This window comes from Thunnus thynnus, chromosome 15 (genome assembly GCF_963924715.1).
Source record: "Thunnus thynnus chromosome 15, fThuThy2.1, whole genome shotgun sequence".
Classification (NCBI taxonomy): Eukaryota; Metazoa; Chordata; class Actinopteri; order Scombriformes; family Scombridae; genus Thunnus; species Thunnus thynnus.
The window spans coordinates 20,654,717-20,676,534 of record NC_089531.1 but is presented as its reverse complement, the minus strand read 5'-3'; the positions used below and the strand labels follow the sequence as shown (position 1 = coordinate 20,676,534).

Genomic DNA, 21,818 nt, shown 5'->3' with positions numbered 1-21,818 from the left:
ACAAGTAGAAAAAAAGTACAGGATATCCCGCCTTTGGTTCATTTCTATTGGCTGCAGGAAACCCTCTCGAGAGCTGCGATTGGGGGAGACTCATAGTCAATCATAATAGTTCCCGTTAGGCTTTCCTGGCTTGACAGCTGTCACCGTACGCCGAGGTCAAGGGGAGAGGAGAAGCATGGCTGCGTTGTTGTTTAGAGGGTCTCGAAATGTATTGCTAAGGTGGAATAAGCATGTCGACCTTGCCTTCGGTAACGTATTCACTCACATTGTCGGTATTATTTCGTTTTCATTACGGTTTCGAGTCTGTGTGCGGTACACTCTCTGCTCCAACATGTTTGCTAGCTTGTTAGCCCTCAGAAGAAAGTGTGAATACTGCCCATGTTAGATAATTGTTACACTGTGGACACAATGTCCCTGAGTTGGCCCACCTGCTGTGTGTTGCTCAGTCATGCAGGACCTTTAGGACAATGTGCTTAATAGACATGAACAATCTGAAATGTGAAGCAATGGTCAGCAGCAGCTATTTTTAACTGACAATGACTTGTTGGATCCCTATTAGCTATGTGTAAGATCTGTGTTGGGTCTCTCATTATATTATTCTGCTTTCATCTAGATTTAGCCATTCACAATACAATAGTCAGCTTTACCCTACACATATTCATGCATTAGCCTTGGTTTCCATCACTGTGACAATGCCTACTCCTGCCCATCCTACAATGCAAGACACTTAACAGTTTCCTAAATCAGCCAACAGTGAATATTTATTTGAATTATTTTAGTCTGGATGCAAATTTGAAATACAGGGAAGTGGGAAACACTGGCCTGATATTTTATTGCATTGGTCCCTGCTTCCTTGCGTGTGTAACTTTATGGTGTTCAAATACATTGTGTGTGTTATTGTGACCCTGTTGTGAACTCTTGTATGTTATATTTCTCTTTGATTTTTGCTGGTATTGCATTTCAATATGGCTACAGAATCTTTTTTTTTTCTATCAACCCTGTGTGTATCTGTTGAAAGTTTGAATTGAATTTCTGTAAAGGCCCCACACCTTGGGGCCCCAATACAGTGCTTTCCCATTCCCCTTGTAACGCCTTTTACTAAGCAGACATGGTTTTGCCCCAGTCCTGTAGAGCAAGTTTCAACGTTCATTGTAAAGTCATGCCAACAAGTGCTTCAAGTGGGTGGACATACATGGGTGAACATATTTTGCTAACACCCAACAACTATTGTCTTACAGTACTGTAAGTATCTGTTAAAAAAACAGATATATTTCTAGACCTCCAGTAGCCACAATGCCTCGCACAGTATAATAAGTATATTGCAATGGGTTGCGTGGCCAACAGGAAATGGATAAACTCCCAAGCCTTATACTTAAAAGCTCATGTAAAGAGTAAGAGTAAATTATGATTAAAGCAAATGAATTTGTGGCAGTGAATAGTTATGCTTATATTGCATGCTAAGATTAAGATTAGTGTTGAAATGGTGAGTTAACAGAAAATGAATTGATTAATCATTTAATTCCAGCTTCTTAAATGTGAGGATTTACTACTTTTCTCTATTTTATATCATTGCAATCTGAAAATAATTTGCAATTGTTTTGGACTCTTTAGGTTCGAAGAAATTGTAGAAATAATTAACTAAACAATTATTGGAAAAAGAAAACAAATAACAAAAAAATATCTAAAAAAAAAATCAATATATAAATCAGGGCTGCAACTAACAATTCATTTCATTAATGAATAATCTGTCAGTTATTTTCCTGATTAATCGATTAGTTGTTTGGTCCAGAAAATGGTGAAAGTGTCGATCACTGTTTCTCAGAGCCCAAGGTGACGTCTTCAGATGTGTTCTTTTGTCCACAACAGTCCACAACCCAAAGACATTCAGTTTATTATCATAGAGGACTAAAGAAACCAGTAAATATTCACATTTGAGGAGTTGGAATCAGAGAATTTTTATATTTTTTCCTCAAAAAACTGACTCAAAACAATTGATTGTCAAAATAGTTGGTGATTAATTTAATAGTTGGCAACTATTGGATTAATCAACTAATCATTGCAGCTCTAATACTAACTGGTATTTGGAAATGTTAATTAGCTGCAACCCTATCTAAACTAATTACAAATCATTTATTGTATTGTTGCACACTTGAGTATACTACCACATGAGTCAATGTGTGATCTAGAAAATTCATAGTTCTGTTGAAAAATAACAATGTGCCTGAGATTATACCTCGCAAATACAGTTTCAGTTTATTTTAACATTCAAGATTATAATATCTAAGACTACAAAATAATACAATTTGTTGGTTCACCATGTGCAACTTAGTATTATACAATATATTGTATTGCCCCCTTCTAAGGGGGCTTGGGCTTAATAGATATATTTGGACCATCCAGAAATGGGTTAAAAAATGAGATGAGAATTAGAGAAACAAAGCTCACTTTATCAATTTTGAAAAAAAGTATTAGACAAGAATGTTTCAGTTCTCGGGGCATTTAGGAAAAAATGGGTGCAGTGACAAAGGACTGCACTGTTGTGTAAGACACATTGAGGGCTGAGGAAGCATCTGTTAAATTGCTTTTTTATTTTATAGATCATATCATCATAGCTGATGCTCATCTTACTCGATGTTGGTGTTTCATTGACACAAACTGTATTCTGTTAAGGGGAAGCACCATAGCATGGTGAGGCACTGTTCTTACTTACACTGCAGACAACTGTTTATGATCAGGCGGTGCTTAAATCACTATTAATGAAGTAACAGCTCTGTGATATGGTACAGTATGTTGAGGGTTTGACTGAATTTAAAGTAGGCTTTCTGTTTAGGCTTCACTATCCAGGCTTAATCTTGTCGGTGTAGTCTGGCTGGTTCATTGCCAGTGTTTCCACTCTGTTTAGTATTGTTAACCTGCCTGGACCTTGGCTGAGCCAGCAGTGTTTAATAGCCTGGCCAGACTTCCCAAAAGCTGGTTGTAAGTTACAGCATGAAGACTTGCTCTGTTGTTTTTAATTGGAGCATATCCTGCTGGAAAATATTAGGATATTACTCTGTTACAGTAGTTTTTTATTGCCATTTAATCTGACAATCATTAACCATGCAAAGTGTTTTATAGCACTACTAATGGTGGCAAATACTTTTTACTGAGGAGGCAGAATCAAACTAATCACCTACACTATCACAGCTAAACAGGATATTATTGCAAATAACTACTGTATGTGAGGGCATAAATCCTCTGTGAGGTGATGGTCAAGGTGTTGAGGTTTGAAATGTTTGATTGGCTGGACTTCAGCTAAACAAAATATCCCACCCATATCCACACATATCTAACATCCTTTTTGTTTTGTTTTGTTTTTGATTCAGTGTCAAAGCGATCAATGGCCTCAAAAACACCTATTGGATTTATTGGTCTGGGAAACATGGGCACTCCCATGGCCAGAAACCTGCTAAAAAATGGTTATCCTGTTATTGCCACTGATGTCTTTCCTGAGTCCTGCAAGGAGCTGCAGGACATGGGTGCCCAGGTAACATACAGTCAGTAACATCGAGACACGACATTAACATATTAATAATACATTGCATGTTGTCGTGTATTTGCGAGCTGATGCATGCACATAGATAGATAGATGCATAGATGCTTTTACCACTTGTTCATTGAAACGTCTTAGAACAGCTGCAAAGTAAACTATGTGCTTTAATACATTTAATTTATTCATGAAGGTGTTTCTTTTGTGTTGATGTTATTGTGCAATGATGACTCCAATATTCAGGTGGTGGACTCCCCAGCAGAAGTGGCTGAGAAAGCAGACCGCATCATCACAATGCTGCCCTCCAGTCCCAACGTCATAGAGGTCTACACAGGCCCAAATGGCATCCTCAAGTAAGTGTCTCTGTTCCTGACTTTCCGATGAGCTCACCTTGCCTGCTGAATACTGCATGCAAGAAACTGTAGTGTTCAAACAAAAAATCTTGTTTTTGGGCCAGTCAAAATATATTTCATGCACAGTACATGAAACGTTCATTTTTTTTTGTCTTACCCTCTTCAGGAAGGTCAAGAAGGGAACACTGTTGATCGACTCCTCCACCATTGACCCTGCTGTATCAAAAGAAATGGCGGTGGCTGCAGAGAAGATGGGTGCTGTGTTCATGGATGCTCCGGTATCAGGAGGTAATGGCCCACCCACCTTTTTTATTTGATTTCCTCATCTCCATCTCTGCAGATACTCTGGTTTGGTATAGTGCCAAATATTCCATCTCCCATATAGTGGTTACTTTTTATAGTGGAAGCTGTGTCTCAAGAGATTGCAAGCTTCATACAAAGGAAATGAGACCAAAGCAGTATCAGATAGCTGGTTTGTCCATTTGAGAATACCAATCATGGAGTTAGGCCTATGACCCCTCTGCCTTGCTTCTGATTTGTCTCACACTCTTTTGTATATCTAAACTATTGGACCTTTTGGGTTAGTGCTAGGACATGGGTTGTAATTACTGAGCAAGCCGGCAAGTAGGTGCCCTCTTGAGGTTTTATTGCTGCTTTTGACCGGGGGTCTTAAAGGCTAGGTTAAGGTTTTAAGTCCTCATTATGTTGGTGCTGTCTGCTTGTGACGGCTCCTTGACAGAGCACAGGATCACCAGTCGTCCTTAATGGGCTGAGCCGCAGTGGAGAATCCGGTGTCAGAGCTTTTCATGTTGATGGAGCCGTAATGGCGGGTATCCCATGTTAGTGCCTTTCATGTCAGATAAAGAGTCATAAAGAGGAGAGAAACTGCCCTCACATGGAGTGCAGGAGAGGAGGGAGATAAGACATGAAGGAGACACATCGCAGTAAAACTGTCCATCTCTTTGTCTTTCTATGGCTTTCTCTCTTTCTCTCTCTCTCTCTGTCACATACATGCAATTCTTTTGATTCAGGTATGCAGTTAAGGTATGCTACATCCTGACACTCCTGCATATCTGACTATTAACTCTGATCACAGTCTATTTGCTTTTTTATTACACAATCTTTTAATTCATGCACAATAGACATGGTAGCTCTCACCCTCTCTCATACAAACACAGACTTGGCCCACACTGGCATGTTTACCAGCTGGCGTCTGCAGAACAGACCAAGTGCAGTCAACAAGATCAGAGTCTTAAGCCAGTTACTCTCCCTTAACACACACACTGTTTACATACTATAGACAGTGAACAGTTTGTGTGTGCAGTCCTCTGTGAAGGTTCTTCCTCTCCTGTCTCTCAGCTAAGCCTCTTTTATTGGCCTGAGATGACCAATGATTTACCTGCTACCTCTGGCTTCTCCGACTTACTCTGCAGACACTCTTCTTTCACACACATGCACCGAGTACCCAAGTAGCACCCAAGTAGCTTAGTTTCCATCCATATGCACTGGAAATTTTAACAGAATGTGCAGAAAATTGGCAAAAGAAAATGGGAATTAATTTGTGTTTTCTTCCAAAAAAGACTTTTTGTATGATTTAATTTCCAGTGATTCCACTCAGGTTTTTTTTTTTTTAATGGGCAAACTAAAAATGCGTATAAAAACAGGTGGCTTTTGTGTTTCCTCCAGACATCCCTAAGCCATATCCATAAGTGCACATAGCTAGTTTATTGCACAAAAGCAGAAACTTCTCAGCAGGAAATTAATCTGAAGTGTAATTTATCAAGTAAAAATGCCAAATATTCACTAGTTCCAGTGGATTTGCTGATATTCTCTGTTTTATATAACATTATAGTAAATTGAACATCTGTTAACGTTTGTTGGACAAAACAAGCAATTTGGAGACATCCCCTTGTGCTTTGGAAACTTGTGATAGGCACTTTTCACAATTTTGTGACATTTATAGACAAAACTAAATTGATTAATCCAAAAAAAATTACACAGATTAAACAACAGGGAAAGAAATTGTTAGCTGCAGCCCTAACGTTTTCAGCCCCACTCTGAGTGCCCAGTTAGGGGATGAAAGTTGGTTGTGTCGGGGTGACCTTGATAAGCCAGGCTTAACTTGCGGAGACAGATTTCCAGCATCTGGCACCTCCATGGGAAACAGTATAGGCCAGAATACCCCCACTCCCCCCAATTTCCACATCTCTGGGTGGGATATGACAATACATGCTCTGTTCCAACCAGGAGATGGCACCCTACTCAAATAGGGCACTATCATACTCATGAGGTTTGTGCAAGAGAGAAAAACATCAGCTCAGCCCTATGACCAGTAGTTGTCATGTTATTCATGTAACAAATGTTACCAGTAACACCTGTGCTTTTCCTACCATGACAAGTCAAAATGTCTGCTGTGCAAAAGGCTGATATTTTTGTCTATAAATGTCACCCAATATTTCATTTAAAAAAAAAAAAACTACTGGCATTGGTCAGACACATAACAATATAACATTCATATTACGGCTGCAAGTAATGGATATTTTCATTATTGATTAATCTGCCATCTGCCATTTTCTTGATTAATTGTTTGGTCTTTAAAACGTTGAAAAAAACATTGAAAAAATAGAAATAATTCACCATTTCTCAAGAATCTGAAACGATGCCTTTGATTTGCTTGTCAGTCCAGAATCTGAAGATATTCAGTTGACTGTTATAAATGTCAAAGAAAAACGTCAAATTCTCACATTTAAGAAGCTGGAACTAGAGAATTTTTGCTATTTTTGCTTGAAAAATGACTGAAACATTTAATCAACGAGTAGATGCGATTAATTTTCTGTTGATCAACTAATTGATTAACTGCAGCTAATTGTTGCAGCTCTAATCTATACATTTATATAAAATGTATATCATAATATTTATTGACTTAAGGAAAGAACTTAAAGGTGTACTATGCAGGATTTGTCAGTTGTTGTTTGTAAACACACAGCATTCAAAGTTGGCCCCTCCTCCCTGGCTCAATGAGCGAGAGAGAGAAGAGAAAGAGAGCAAGCAACAGTGGTCAAGCAAGCTCAAGAGTGAATGAAGAGAGCGTGCAGTGCTGGCAAGAACAAAGCAGTGAATCAGATGAATAAAACATTATTTTCTGGTTGTTTCACAGTGGTTATGTTCTAAAGCACAAATAAATACGCCCACGCCTCACACAGCCCTGTGGGAATGTGCCGCATTGCCGGATTTTGTGTGAAAGCAGAGCTTCATCCTGTCCACTGTGGCCTCTCTGCTCTGCGTGAGTGTAGCTCAGCCCTGCTCTCAGTCAAGCAGACACACAGACCTGCAGCTCTTTATACATCAATGACACAGAGACAGAGAGCAGAGCGGAGAAGAGAAACAGAAGACGGTGATGTAACCTGGTCGCTACGCTACGAGTCCCTACCTCACACCCTGTGTGCTGTTATTAGCTGAGAGCTACACACCCACTGCCCAAAGGTTGATGCCCAGAAGTGTCCCAAACACAGCAAAATAATAGGAAAAGAAGAAGAATAAGAATACAGGCAGAGGGCAGGGTCTCTGCAGATACAAACACCGCCACACACTTCTAGTGATTGAGAGGGATCACTTTTGTATGAGTCTTTCCATTGTTTTTTTTTTTAGGAAAATCTTGCATAGTAGGCTATACCTTTAAGGGAAGGCACTATCCAGTCAAAATTCATCTCGGGATAACAACATTCAGCACTGACATGGCCCACTTGCTGTGATCACTGGTATTCTTAAAGTTTTGCTGTCACAGCTTTTTCTTTGTGTGGTTTCTGTATTTGTTTTTATTTTAATTTAGATTTCTCTTTTGATATAAAATGAATACTTTCGTGTGTGTGGTGTGCGAGGTGGCGTATTTTACACAGAAGTGTGTGTTTGTATGTTGTGTGCGTCACTAGAGGTTTGGCAGGCAACCGTGGGATCTGAATTGCGGAGTCATAACCCTTTTTAAAAAGAGAGCAATCAAAAAAACTTCCCTCGCCATCTTTCACTTACTTCTCATGGGCATCCCACTGGCTTTCAGTCTTGCAGATTGACCAGTGTGCTGGCTTTAGCCCTGCATGACCCAGTTGTGTTCTGGTAAACACATACACACACACACATACACACATATATACACATCCAGAGTTGTCCTGTCCTGCATAGACACAGTTATATTCACATAGAGTCAGGCATGCTAGCATTTGCTTGCACACACACACACACACACCACTACCACTGTCTGGTGTCATTAAAAGTGTCCGCATGCAAAGTTGACCCACAACAAAACAAGCTCTGATGTCACAGACCCAGGGTGTTGGCACAGTGATGGCAAAAATAGGAGGTCTGGCTAACAAGCGGCGGGGTCGTTAGCAGTAATTACCCAGAATGCCTGTGTTTGTGTCTGTGTGCCCATGGTGGGCTGCCACATTGCTAACGGACGATGGCTTTAAAAAGGCCCTAAAAAACCTTTCATTGTGTTTTTCCCAGCGCTGGGAAAGTCAGCTCTCGGTGCAAATGAAAGCAAGAAGCAGTCTAGCTGTTGTGGGACCATGGGCAATCGGGCTAATGTTGCTTGTTTGCGAGGTCTTATAATCCTCAACTAACTACCTATTTAGGCTGAGTCTCAACACCACTCTAATCATATCCATACCACATCAACTGAAGCCTGAGTGTTGCAGTGTGTCATTTGCCGACAGTTTGAACGTCATCGTCCAGCCTGTAGGAGCTTGTTCAAGCCAAGGCTGGCACCAGTTGGTTCGTCACTGCCAATCCACTCCACTGTATGATCTAGGCTCTATTTCTCCCTCCAGGCCCTCAGGACCTGGGGCTGCTTCGACGAAGATCATCTTTGACTATAGTTTTAACAAACAGTCACACTTGTGCTAAATTCAGATAGCTATTTTTAGTTTCTTTTATTTCAACAGTTGCTCAAAGCTGTTAAATTCATAAGCATGAAAGTTTATTCTTGATCTTGAAAATAGTAGCAACAGCAAAACAGTCCCAACTTAAGGTCCACTCACTAACTTTTTCTGGAGCTTAGAACTGTATCACACAGTCTTCATCAGTGGATAAAGATTGTTTTTTGTCAAACTGCTATGTGCAAGGTGATGAAAGAACTTTCTTGCCTATCTTATAAGGTCACACACATAGATGTAGATATTTTTATATCTTTGATCACACAGACAAGAAAGTTCCAAAAATATTATCAATGAAATGGCTACTGAGCTCACATTTTAACAGATCCTGCGCAAACGCCATTTGCTGAATAATTACCTGTGATATGGTTGAAAGCACATGAAAAAGGCAATCTTAAGCTAATGAGTGGACCTTGATAAGGGATTGTATTGTCAAACTGTTAAATTCTTGACTGTTACATTTGCTAGGACTGAATTAATTCCAAACTTTCAAACTAAACACATTGCTGCTGAATGAGCATCTGAACTGGGCCATTCAGATCCGTTCACTCCAACAGAATACTTCTCTGCCTGTCACAAAGACATTTTACCCTCTAGCAGTAACACAATTAAAAGTATATCCAAGTGGTTACTGTGGTCCCATGGAACCATGTTGTGCTTTTTCAGTCAATTGACAGAATTCTGCAACAATTTTGATAATCTATTAATTATATTAGTAATTTGTCAAAATGTAATTCCCAGGTTTCAGCTTTTCAATTACAAAAATTTCCAGGTTTTATTTGTCTTTTTGTCAATTTGTCGATTAAACATCTGTGTGTTTTGGACTGTTGGGTGGACAAAATAAGACATTTAAAAACATCACCGTAGGTTTTAAGAATTTACACTACATACACAAAAATGTATTAACAAATATTAAAATATTTTAAATTGGAATAGAATAAAACAATAAAATTGGCAATTAATCGACAATGAAAATAATCATTAGTTCAGCCCTACAGCTGTTTGCCCAAAAAATAAGCTGTTATGATGGTGATGATGTGGTGACAACCTGATTTAATTTTCATAGTATCTGTCCAAGGCAAAGCATTACATTGGAGCATTTATAGCGAAAATGCTGACACTACTTTCACACTAAGAAATTGGACTCTCCATAAATGATAACATGGCAGAAAGTAAATTTAGTGCACCTAGCAGAGAATAGAGAGTGATTCTGGACACAGCTTAAGACTTGCCTAACTCTGTAGACCAGTTTAACTTTGTAACTAAGGCTTTGTGAGACCTGCCACTGGTACGCCTGGTCAGAGGAAGTAACAAGAGAGCACTCAGGCCAACCTAATCCAGTCTGAGAAAAGGATTAATGAGAAGAAGAGTCTGAGAGCCTGAAGGAAGTTTACTGAAGGTTGGTGATGATTCTCTGACACTGACTTAAGTAATCGGGTTGGATGGGCAGGGGGGCGGTTCTGTCGCAGTCTGTCATTCTGATGGCTAACCAGTACTAGAGAGACAGTGGCCCAAAGACTAGATTAGCATAACAAGCCTTTCACTGACGGGAGAATGGGGGTGGTAAAGTGACCAGGGATGGTGATGATGGAGGGGGGAGCTGAAGGGGGTACCCGAGCCTATGCTCCAGATGGAGGTAGACCCACAGCAGCTGGGGACTGGCTCTTGCGTCTCTGCCCCTATGTCATCTGCTGTGTGTGTGTGTGTGTGTGTGTGTGTGTTTGTGTGCACGCATGAAGACAAATAGTCAGCTGGTGTATGAGTCATACAAAACATGTCTGTCCTTCAAACACAACCCAAACGTCACACAGCATGTCACTCATCTAAAAGGGAATTAGCATTCTGTCTATGTGATAGACAGTTTCTTCTTCTCAGCCATGTGAGTGTGTGTGTGTGAGTGTGTGTTTGTGTACGTCTGTGTTCCTCCCTGCTAACAGCCTAATTGGGGATCATTATTAACTTGCTCTTTTCTAGATGAGTCTCGTTGGGCCAGGGAAAGGATTGATCGTGGATCTCTCCTGCCCCCTTCATTCTCTGTCACCTACCATTGACCAGCCTCTCCCCTACGGGACAGGGCAGTTACTGATGATGATGATGTTAATGATGATGATGATGATTAAGGCTGGCCTGGTGGTCAATGGACAGGCATTGCAAACTAAACCTTTAAGGTTGTAGTAACCTAAAAACACAAGAAACTATGTTGACACTCTAAACTGAATTAAATCTTCTTGGGTTTTTTTCTCAAAACCCAAACTTTCTCCAGTTGCCTACTCGCTAGAGGTTCTCATGGAGTGTTTATGTGCAGGAGTCAGTTCTCATGGCTCTGCGCTTGTTAACTGCAGCCGATAAAGAGTCTGTTTTTAACATAACAGAGCAGCATTAGCAAAGTTGGCAGATAAACTGTTGAAAGTGCTGATTTTTTTTTTTTTCTCTTTTTCCGTTTTTTTTTTATGTGTGAGCACTTTTGGTTAACGCACACCCTCGTACCGTTTCACTTATTTACTCGATATCCGTTATGCTTTTTACAGGCCCTGTTTGGGTTTTTAATTTGTTTGAGAAAAAGATCTGCCCCTGGGTGTAATTATAATGGTGGACCACATGAGGCTGCGTTGTTGGCCTGTAAACATCCTACCCCCACTGGCTTACACTGCAAGCAGTCAACACCCATTGACTCAAGGCTGTTACACCATTAAGTGTGAAGGCTCTTTGAGTCTGAATTATAGTTGATTGCAGCCGAGCCAAAACTTGAACCTTACATGTGAATATTGTTAAAAACTTAGTAGCAAACAAGGTAACATGTTGCCAGGACCAGAGTTTGTTTACACCAACTACATTTGGACTCGAAGGTGTGACCTGTATCCCTAAATCTCTCCTTGCATTCTTGCAGTTATATTATCATTTGAGGAAATGAGGTGTTTGGGGCAGCTTTAATGATATTTTAGGTGTTGTTTTGCTTGAAGTGTTTTTCCGTATTCTCTCAGGGTTAGGGGTGGAGGGGGGGGGGGGATCAGGGTTGCGGCATGTTGTCAAATGCGTCATTCATTACCCAACTCTGGGAACATCCCTTTTGTGTGTGTAGGTGTGTCTGTGACTGTGTGTGTTGTTTGTGTAGCCTCATATTCACAAATGTAGTTTAATTTAAACCCACCACCAATAAAAAGTGCCTACTGGTTTACACGCGGCTCGTAACTCCGAGACACGGCCTCAGAAGCGCCAACTGACGTCTTATTGGCGACCACGCTCTGGGATCTGCACCTGTCCTTGGTACACACACACACACATACACAGCTACTGCGTGCACATGTAAACAGACATTCTCACTTACTTTGTACACACAGACACCACTTCAAAAAGAGCCCAAGTTTAAAAGGTTATAAGGCTGTCATGAATTGCTTTGGTTGATTCTTTTGTGTGTAATGAAAGAAGTGCTAATGAACTTAGTGTTGGCTACAAACCGGCCAAACCAAAGTTGTTTCTCTGATCTTCCTTTGCCTTCATACAACCAGTTTCACCCTCTTATGTTTATGGTTAATGCCTGACTGGCGTGGAAGCCTGCTGTTTAGCATCTGTCCTAATAGTGTTTGATTGCCTGTCTATTAACTTGACTCTTGTTGTGAGAGATGATCAGATGAAGGAGATGCGTATGTGCTTCTGTAATTGAATGGGAACTAACTCGCACGGGCCACACACAACCGCACGTGCCCACACACTGTGCGATGCCTCTCCATCTGTCATGCGACATACTGTAGAAGCCACTTTCATTCTCCTCTCCTCCTCACCCATGCACTATAGACATTAAAGCCATAGAGTAGCTTATTAATAGTCCAGCCAACTTCAGCATCTGAGAATATTTGCATTGGTGGTTTTGGGGGTTTTGAGGTGGGGCACCACTACCCAGTCAACCAAAACTTGTTCCTTGGAGCTATTTGAGAGAAAGTGACCGAAGAGAAGTGGTTCTTTCCCAAGGGAATAACTTCCCAAGGAAGGATCACCTGTTAGACGTTACAGTGGCATTTTTATTAGACTCAATCTACTGTTTTTAGCACTGTGGTATAATTTATTATGCTTAGTCTATTAAGTAGCATTTGGTGTGGCATTATAACTTTCTCTCTTGTGGATGTCTTCTTAGTATCGTCATCCCTCCTCTTCTTTTTCCTCTCCATCTCTCTGCCCTGTATCTTCTATCAATGGTGCCCCCCACCCCTTATACACACACACACAAACACACACACACACACACACCTTGTCTCCCCCCCTAGGGGGCGTTGTGTAGTTGTGCAGTGCTAACGATCCAGGACTGTCACTCCCGCTGGGATGGATGAGCCGGCGGACCCAGCGCTCAGGAAGCCTCATTAGGATTCTTCTTTAATCCGTCTCTGACAGGACTGGCCCGAGAACGGGACGTCCCCTCACACACACACACACACACACACACACACACACACACACGCATATGCACAGTGAAAATGTACACACTACATAGACATCATGTAGAGAGAATTACACGTCACACACACACAAACACAAATGCACTCTGGTACATGCACAACGAACATACTCACTGATTCCCCAACATACACACACATACACATTGTTATGCTAATGAGGTGTTATTCTTCCAGCAACAAGGATCTTCCATCATCCCTGTGTCACTGCTTATAGAAATCCACTACAGATCATAAGAGCTTATTATGGGTGATTAGTTAATTTGAGGGAGGGAGAGTTGGGCGGGATGCCGGGAGGTAGGAAGAGAAAGATCGTTATCCTTCTCTGCTGTTGTCTCTACATCTCTCTCTCTCTCTCGTTCTCTCTCTCTGCTCGCTATTGTCTCACTCTCCTTCTTCTCTCTCTCCTCAGTGAGATATATTGATCAGCGTGTTGACTGTGTTATCAATAATCTCCTCTTTAGTCGTCCGCGAAAAGTGATCTCCACTAATGAACCAGCACAGTTGTCACACTGCTCTTTCTGTGTGTGTGTATGTGTATTTGTCTCTGTCTATGAGAGAGAGCGAGAGAGAGAGAGACGCTCAGGCTGCAGCATGAAAACTAGAAAATGAATTGGAAAAAATAAGGAGGGAACTTAGTTGGACTTCTGCAACTACCTGTTATTTAATTAATTGTACTTGATTTTTGTATCAATTCATTTTAATGTCTCCAAAAGTATAATGACAGCATTGTCAAGAGTTCAGCACTACATTATACATGATATGGGTGTATAAAACCTACCAAGTTATTTGGAATCTCAAGTCAGACTTAAATAAAATGAAAAACATTACATAAAGTAACATGAAAGGAAATAAATCTATCATGCCCATGGTCTGTGAACCATATGCGTGTATGATTGGTGTGTGCGGTGGCCTTATGTTAAGCGTGTGTTTGCGGTGGTCCATAGGCAGGTGTCGCAGCGTGGGCTTCGGGCTTCATTATGAGGCCCTAATGACCCGCTGACAGCTCATCACTGACACGCACACACATACACATGGTGTAGTGGCATAATCATACATTTGACAACAGCACAGCCAATTAAAGAGGGGGGAGGGGATAAAGGGATGTATATTTATGTTTATGGGTAATGGAAACATACAGTAAGTCCCGTCTCTCCTCTGTCTTCATCTCATCTCCCTTCTCCTCTCCTCAGGTAATGTGATTTCAGCTGTTTTGTCTGTACTAATTCCCTTTTAATTATTAACACAGACATTATTAGGCTTTCAGTATTAAGAGGCCTTTCATTAGAGCTAGACAACACCCTAAAGAGAGATTTGAACTCCCTCTCCTTCCCCCTCTCTTTCTTTCTTTCTTTCTTTCCTTCTTGCGAGGAACTGGAAGTCTGTCACTTTATGTGCCTGATCCGGCAAGGTGTTTCTTTCTGAAACTTCTCAGTCTTTCGGCATCTACTGTACATTCCAAAGTATTGTGGGGACATATGTTTTTACTCCTCTGTGTGTGTGTGTGTGTGTGTTTGTGTGTGTGTGTGTGTGTGTATACCAACGATTCATTGTGTTAATGTCTGCGGCTATTCAATGAAGCATTTAAGGGGAAGTGCCATTGAAGAAGAGGCTCAGGCCGGCAAGGTCCAGCCCACTCTGAAAAGGGGTTATTTCTGCATTAAGGACCCTGTGGAGGGGGTGGGTGGGGGGGTGAAGTTGCCTCCTACAACATGGCACGCTCCTTAAGCCATCAGGCATGGGGAGGGACGCCTAATTGAACATGATAAAGTGTAAAGTTAATTACCCCTCACGCCTGTCACTGATACCCCCATGGGGGGGGGTCGCCTCCGGCACAGCTGTTGGGGTGTGTGTGTGTGTGTGTGTGTGTGTGAGACAGAAAGAGTAGGGGTGACAGGACAAAAGGCAAGGGCTCCCACGAGGATTGTGCAGTGGATGATGGCAACAATCGGCTTTTAAAGATACCTCCGTCCCTCTGGTGCACCACTACTTAACACGTCTGTCTCACACACACACAGAAAAGTACACAGCTGACCTTTTAGACACAGTTGGTTGTGTTGAAACAGTCAAGTGGTTGATATATTATGTTCTTTCATGTGGCAAATATATATACTTGCCATACACAGTGCTTTAGTTGGGTCCACCTTTTGCACGCCTGCAGTGTGTTGCAGGTTTGTGTCGATATTTATGTGTACTATCAAGTGCGTGTTCACCTCAGTTAACCTCAACATTGTGTTTGAACATGTGGTCTGTGTTTAGGTGTCGGGGCTGCCAGCCTGGCCAAACTGACCTTCATGGTAGGTGGAGTGGAGGAGGAATACCACGCTGCGCAGGAGCTGCTCACCTGCATGGGAGCCAATGTTGTCTACTGTGGACAGGTTGGCACCGGACAGGTAAAGACAGATACATACCAACATGCTAACACACACTCACAGACAGAGAGTACATGCTTTCCTGTTTTTTTAAACTGCACCTTCACTCACAAACACACAATTTCACTCTTTTCAGTAACTTAAATACATATATTTCCACACAAATAAATACACTCACATATACTGTATGTACATTAATAGTTAGTTAGTTTGTTAGTTAGTATTGTGTCATGCATATACAAGGGCCCAGCCCACATGGATTTATAAGACACCAAAAATACTGTTGCAGCGTGCAAAATGTGTCAGAGGAAGATAACTTCTTGCGTAACTGTACAAATAAAATAAGCTTCCCTTTTTACTAAAAAGTGTAGCCTATTAATCATGATATAATGAGCAATAAAACAATTAAGTGAAACACAAAACACATAGCGCACACAGAAATATTTGGCTTTTGGTTAAATACAGCTTCATGTAAGGCTCTACACTATAGTTGTTTTCATGAGGCAATATGTGTGCAATTTAGGCTTGTACCAAAAATCAACAGATCATCTTTCCTTATACATAGTGAAAACTGTATGTTGAGCATCATGGATTACACTGTTTTGAATAATAAATAAATACTAAAAAAAATAAAGATTTCACCTCACTAATCCAGAGACGTCAGGGTAAAATGTCCCAGTTAAAGGTCTTCCTAGTGAGTCTCTAGTGTGTCTGGACATATTCAATTGTCTGTTCCCATTATCTTATGGTTATGATTATGCCTGACGTACCTTTTAAATGACATTCTGTATAACATGTTGTCTTGCGAACCTAGTCATATACACACAGTAAAAGTGCTATTTCCTCTTTGTGGTCAATCCCCTCTAGGCAGCAAAGATCTGCAACAATATGCTGCTGGCCATCGGAATGATTGGGACCGCAGAGACCATGAACCTTGGCATCAGGTATTGTCAGCCAATGCTGTGCTTAGCCAATTCCTTCCTGCTATCCTAAAGGGAAAAAACAAGAACGAAACAGTGTTAACAGTGGCTGCATTTACATGGGCAGAGTTAATGGAGCTGTAAGAATAGGTGGTAGAACACAGATAGAAACAGACACAGGGATACTTGTGAACAGCTTATCCCAGCTTTAAATAGGCAATGAGCTAGAAATCACAATACGCTGTTGGAGCCACATGAAAACAGCTGTGCAGTAGATCCACTAGGGTTCCCTTTTCTTGTTGAGGTATGTGGAAAGGTGGACTTGTCTGACTGAGGTAAGAAAATGCTGAGTTTTCAAGTCATTTGGATATCATTATAAGAGCAAGTGCCATGAACTTAAAGGTGGCACGTTTGAGTCTTCCGCATTTTAGCTACGCATGATTTCATCTACGAACTACCTCTTAGATATAGCCGTCACTATAATTACTATACCAGTGATGTGGTTGTAACTGTGGCAGTAATTTACTACTTCAGTAGAGGTTCGGAAATGTGTGTGTGTGTGTATGTGTGTATGTAGTTTATGGAAGTGCAAAGAGGTCAGCCCAGCCCCAAGTCAGACCCAGCTCTGCTGGAGAGAGATGGATGAGGGGGTGGAGCCACAGACCCTGATTTACATCTGCTGATTGAGCTCTCACCAGTATCCTGTCACACCCCTGTCACCAAGCAATGCCTAGAAGTCCCATCATTCATCACACCTTGTCCTGGCATAAAGGCCTTTTTGAGCAGGAGGCTGAGAATGATGGGATATGAAGTCTTCTGAATTAAACCAATATAGTCTGATATGGCTTGAATTATCAGGATGATTCAAATATGTCTAAGTCGCGTCAAAGTGCAGATTCTGTTCAGAATCTCTCTTTTTTGAGAGAATTTGAGGTTTTCTACAGTAAACCCATACATCAGTTGTCCCTCAGATGAATGAAATTACTAGATCCATCAGTTAAGTTTTCCACTTTAGTAGTGTGAATTTATTATCTTTCCAGTTTATACATATCTCTCTTGTCAATAATGGACTGTTTCCTCTGTTCACTGTGTTACTATTATGTGTTTTTATGGGTTTTGCAACTTAAATGGTGTGTGCATCCAGTTTTTAGTGTGTGTGAGTGCGTGTATGTGCGTGGATTGCTCTTCTCACAGTGCAGCTGTGTTAGTGCAGCTGATTTATCTGTGCTGAGACAGAGGAGGAAAATTGGCATGAGCAGTTGCACATAAATCCCCCCACTAGGCCTCTGAAATATGGAGGCATTAAGGGAGAAACACAGATTTACACATTGCCACACTGTCTCTGATGCACACATACACACACACACACACATAGACACACAGATTTACATCCAGAGACACTGAAGACAGCAGTTTTCTACCAAACTACAACAACTTGCTATTTATTCCGCACATCATCATAATCTATTTAAAAAAAGAATATACCATCCATTGCCTCACCTTGAATGTGAGATATTATTTCTATCTTTACAAGACTGACCCATATTTAGTTTTGATTGTGAGTACATACATACATGGTGTGTGTGTGTGTGTGTGTGTTCCTGTGTGCCCCCTGCTTCTTACTAGCCAATCTCTGGGGCTTTATTAGAGGGTTTGACAAAGACTGTCATCGTTTAGAAAGAGCCCACACCCGTAAATCTCCCATGCTGCATTGCGGCCCAGCCTCTTATGCAGAGAGGACGCTCTCTTAGGCGTCTGTGTACCGACCCACACACTGACACAGTCCGACACAAAGGAGACTGAGCACTCACAGCCAATTTACAGGAAAACGGCAATAACATTTTATCATGGTGGACTCAGGCCTGATAGAGCTGCCCTTTCTTCAAACGTGTGTGTGTGTGTGTGTCTTTGTCTCTCTTTACCTGTAAACGCAGGCAAACACATACACACACACACACTTACACACACACACACTCACACACACACACAGTTCTGTTCGTGGAGCTAATTTGTTGATCTCAGATGGAGGCTTGGGCCGTCTCCAACAGAGCGTGACGTTCTCTTAGTGCAAGGAATGGCCACGCATGACAATTATGAGCACACACACTCACACACACACACACACTCAAAAGCCACATACACACCCTGTCTTTCTAGCTCCTTTTCTTTCGCTCTCTTTCAGCTTTTCTTCCCCGTCCCTATTTGCTTTACCTCATTTTATTCTTTCCTTTTAATCCCTTCATCTCTCCTCTGCCTCTTTTGCTGTCTGCTGTAATTTCTGCATGCAGCCAACCAGTCAGTGAAAGAGGGGGGCGAGAAGCTGCAGAGAGTAGAAGAGAGGGGCAGCAGTGTTTTTAATGATGCACATGAAGATGAAAGGAGAGGAAGAAGAGGATAGATGCAACTGGCTGAGGAAGGGAGGAATATTGTGGGTTTTTTTTTTTTTTTTACAGCTTACGGGTTTCACTTTGCACGCCTGTGTACCTGCACTCATTCATGCATAGAAGATCCACATCGTCATTGATGCCCGAGCAGGCAGGCACATATTTGCTCTTGTATTCATGTTACAGAGAGAACGTTAGGCGAATCAAAGGGTAACAAGACGCAACGCTTTTGTGTTGCCACAACACACATGAACGCAGACGCACATCTCTCCTCCTCCTCCTCCCATCGCGGCGTAAATGAATTGTGAGCATATGTTCCGATGAAGATTAAAGTTGGGTGATAAATGCGCTTGTTGCCTCTATAAATGAGATAGTAAACGCTTGTGTGTGTATATGTGCTCGTTACATCTTTAATGCAATAATAAATGGGGAATGGGTTGGGCTTCCTCTCTTGTGGTATCAGATGAGGACGAGGAGCTAATCGCAATGAAACAGACAGTTAATATCAGTGCTGCAAATGAACTCCACCTGCCAGAGCTCCCGGCACATAAACACCCTCCCTTCTTATTTTCATCCCATCTCCGTCTCACATTTCTTTAATCTGCAGCGGCATCGCACAGCAACACGTTTGTCTCACCATTTGTGTCTGCGTGTGTGTTTATCCATGTCAATCTTGTTAAAGCGTGACATGTCCTCTTCTTCACGCAAATTACCGCAGGCGAGGAACAACACCACTGCGTCAGCTAATAACCACAGCCGTGTGAGCGTGGGTGAGTGGTTGTGTGTATGCGTGATGGGAGCAGGAGGGGAACTTCATTGATTTATCGTTAACAGAGGACAACAGCTCCCCGTCAGCGTCTCTGGTCGCTATAACAAACGATCTGCGCGCTCGGACGCGCTTTATTGTAGCTCAGCCTGTAACCTTTTCAGCTGCTGACCCAGAACGCAGGGAGGGGCTGCCTGCTTGTGTGTGCGTGTGGAGAGATTGGGGGGTGGGGGGCAGGGAGGGGGTTCGTGTGCGATGTCAAACATATGTCCCCCAGAGTCCTCAGACAGGGAGGTGTCAGCAGGGAAGACGAGGGGGAGGAAGAGAGGAGAGGAGAGCGAGTAGAGGCAGAGGAGAAGAGGGACGGCGAGCACGGCGAGGGATGCTTACAGACATAAACTAATCATGAGTGAGACTGCCATTAAAAAAAATTGCAAGCTAAAACACATGTTTACACACACACACGCATGCACACACGCAGTGTTAGTTATGCCACATTTCCAAAACAGTGTGTTAAAAAATGAGGAGGCTGAGCGGACACAAAAGAGACGCAGGGAAAGGGAGGAGGGAGAGACATGGAGAGCGTGTAAATGCAATTCCCATTCTTAATTAGTTAGTAGACAGCTAATAAAAACTGTGGTAGTAATGGCAGAATGAGTGCCAGAATGAGTGCCAGGTGGAGGGAGGGAGGGAGGGAGGCTGCTGGCCTTAAGGACCTATGATGGTTTAATAGTCATATTGAGAGCAGAATAGAGTTACAGGCCTGTAAGTAACACTGAACTGAGGCAGCCAGGGCTTGATGTGGTCAGCTTTACACTGGCCTTTAAACTGTTAATACACAAAAGCTGCGCTACACAGGCAGATTGAACGACCGACACAGACGCTATAGTTACACCCTTCCTACTGTAATGCTTGGCACTTTGTTTCACTCCCTGCTTCTGTCTGTCTGTCTGTCTGTGCTCCATCTCTCTTTGTCTCTTTGCTTTCTTGCGTCTTCTTTCCACAGCATGTAGATTTGTCTTCTTGCATATGAAAGTAGGTTGCTGCAAAATGGGGCAGCAGAAGTAAGCGCTTGCTGCTATACGTGACAGAGAAGTTTATGGCTCCCCTGTGCTGCTTAACCACTTCTCCTCCTCCTCCTCCACTTTCTTTTTTTTCATGAAAGAGGGATGATGAAGGATAGATGTGCTGGTAAACATCAATACTGCATTAGCCAGCATTACAAAGCCTTCAGCCATTAACACTGAGGAATGGTCACAGCCAGGCATAAAGTTCAACAGGGGTCACTACAATCACCGGCCGCCCCGCAACCATCTTTCTCCATGTTTCTCCATGTTTCTCTTTCACTCTGTTTTGGAAATGAATTCCATAAGTGGCGCTCTCATCCTTGTCTGTCCTATTTCCTCACTACATCTTACATAATCCCTTTTTCCTTTTTTTTACTGTTTCCAGAGTTTTTTCACCTTCACCTCATCATGAGTCACTCTGGATAAAAGCAAGATTTGTTAATATTCCTGCATGCTTATATAGGTCCGTCCTATTTAGGAGTCATTTTGCACTGCATCTTATATAAGGTAATGTTCTTGAGGCTTTCACCTGCTAATATTATCAGAAGTTCCTTTGTTTTCAGGTTTGTGGACAAAGTAATGCTCCAAATATGGAACCGCAACACTAAACTTTTACATCAAGCAAAGCTGGTTGAACTGATTGGATGATCTACTCATGGATTTCACAAGTAACGATTCTGAAAGGAGATACTGACCTCTTTCTTCTCCTTCTTGTCCCAGACTGGGTTTGGACCCCAAACTACTGGCAAAGATCCTCAACATGTCCTCAGGCCGCTGCTGGTCCAGTGATTCGTACAATCCAGTCCCCGGAGTCATGGAGGGTGTCCCCTCTGCCAACAACTACCAGGGCGGATTTGGAACCACACTAATGGCAAAGGTACACTTTCTGTCTTTGTGTCACTTTTTTATCTTCATGGTTTTGATTATTAAGTTAACTGTTCACTTCCATTGAATTTTCTGAGAGTCCAAGGTGATTTCTTCAAATTGCTTGTTTTGTTCAGCCAACAGTCCAAAACCCAAAGGCATTCAATTTACAATGATATAAAACAAGGAA

General features: G+C 41.9%; 1 protein-coding gene and 1 long non-coding RNA gene across 2 annotated transcripts in view; one reads left to right on the top strand and one right to left on the bottom strand.

Moving 5' to 3' along the window:
- The first annotated feature begins 100 nt into the window (after nt 1-100).
- Nucleotides 101-21,818, top strand: part of hibadha (3-hydroxyisobutyrate dehydrogenase a) — a 23,766-nt gene continuing 2,048 nt past the window's right edge. Inside the window, exons 1-7 of the mRNA XM_067611313.1 lie at nt 101-248; nt 3,366-3,526; nt 3,773-3,882; nt 4,049-4,170; nt 15,515-15,648; nt 16,495-16,571; nt 21,485-21,641. Of these exons, the coding sequence (XP_067467414.1) occupies nt 176-248; nt 3,366-3,526; nt 3,773-3,882; nt 4,049-4,170; nt 15,515-15,648; nt 16,495-16,571; nt 21,485-21,641 (834 nt within the window). The 5' untranslated portion in view covers nt 101-175. The remainder of the gene's footprint in view (nt 249-3,365; nt 3,527-3,772; nt 3,883-4,048; nt 4,171-15,514; nt 15,649-16,494; nt 16,572-21,484; nt 21,642-21,818) is intronic.
- Nucleotides 16,529-21,818, bottom strand: part of LOC137197851 (uncharacterized) — a 22,219-nt gene continuing 16,929 nt past the window's right edge. The window contains exon 3 of the long non-coding RNA XR_010931519.1: nt 16,529-16,616. This is a non-coding gene — a long non-coding RNA (uncharacterized lncRNA). The remainder of the gene's footprint in view (nt 16,617-21,818) is intronic.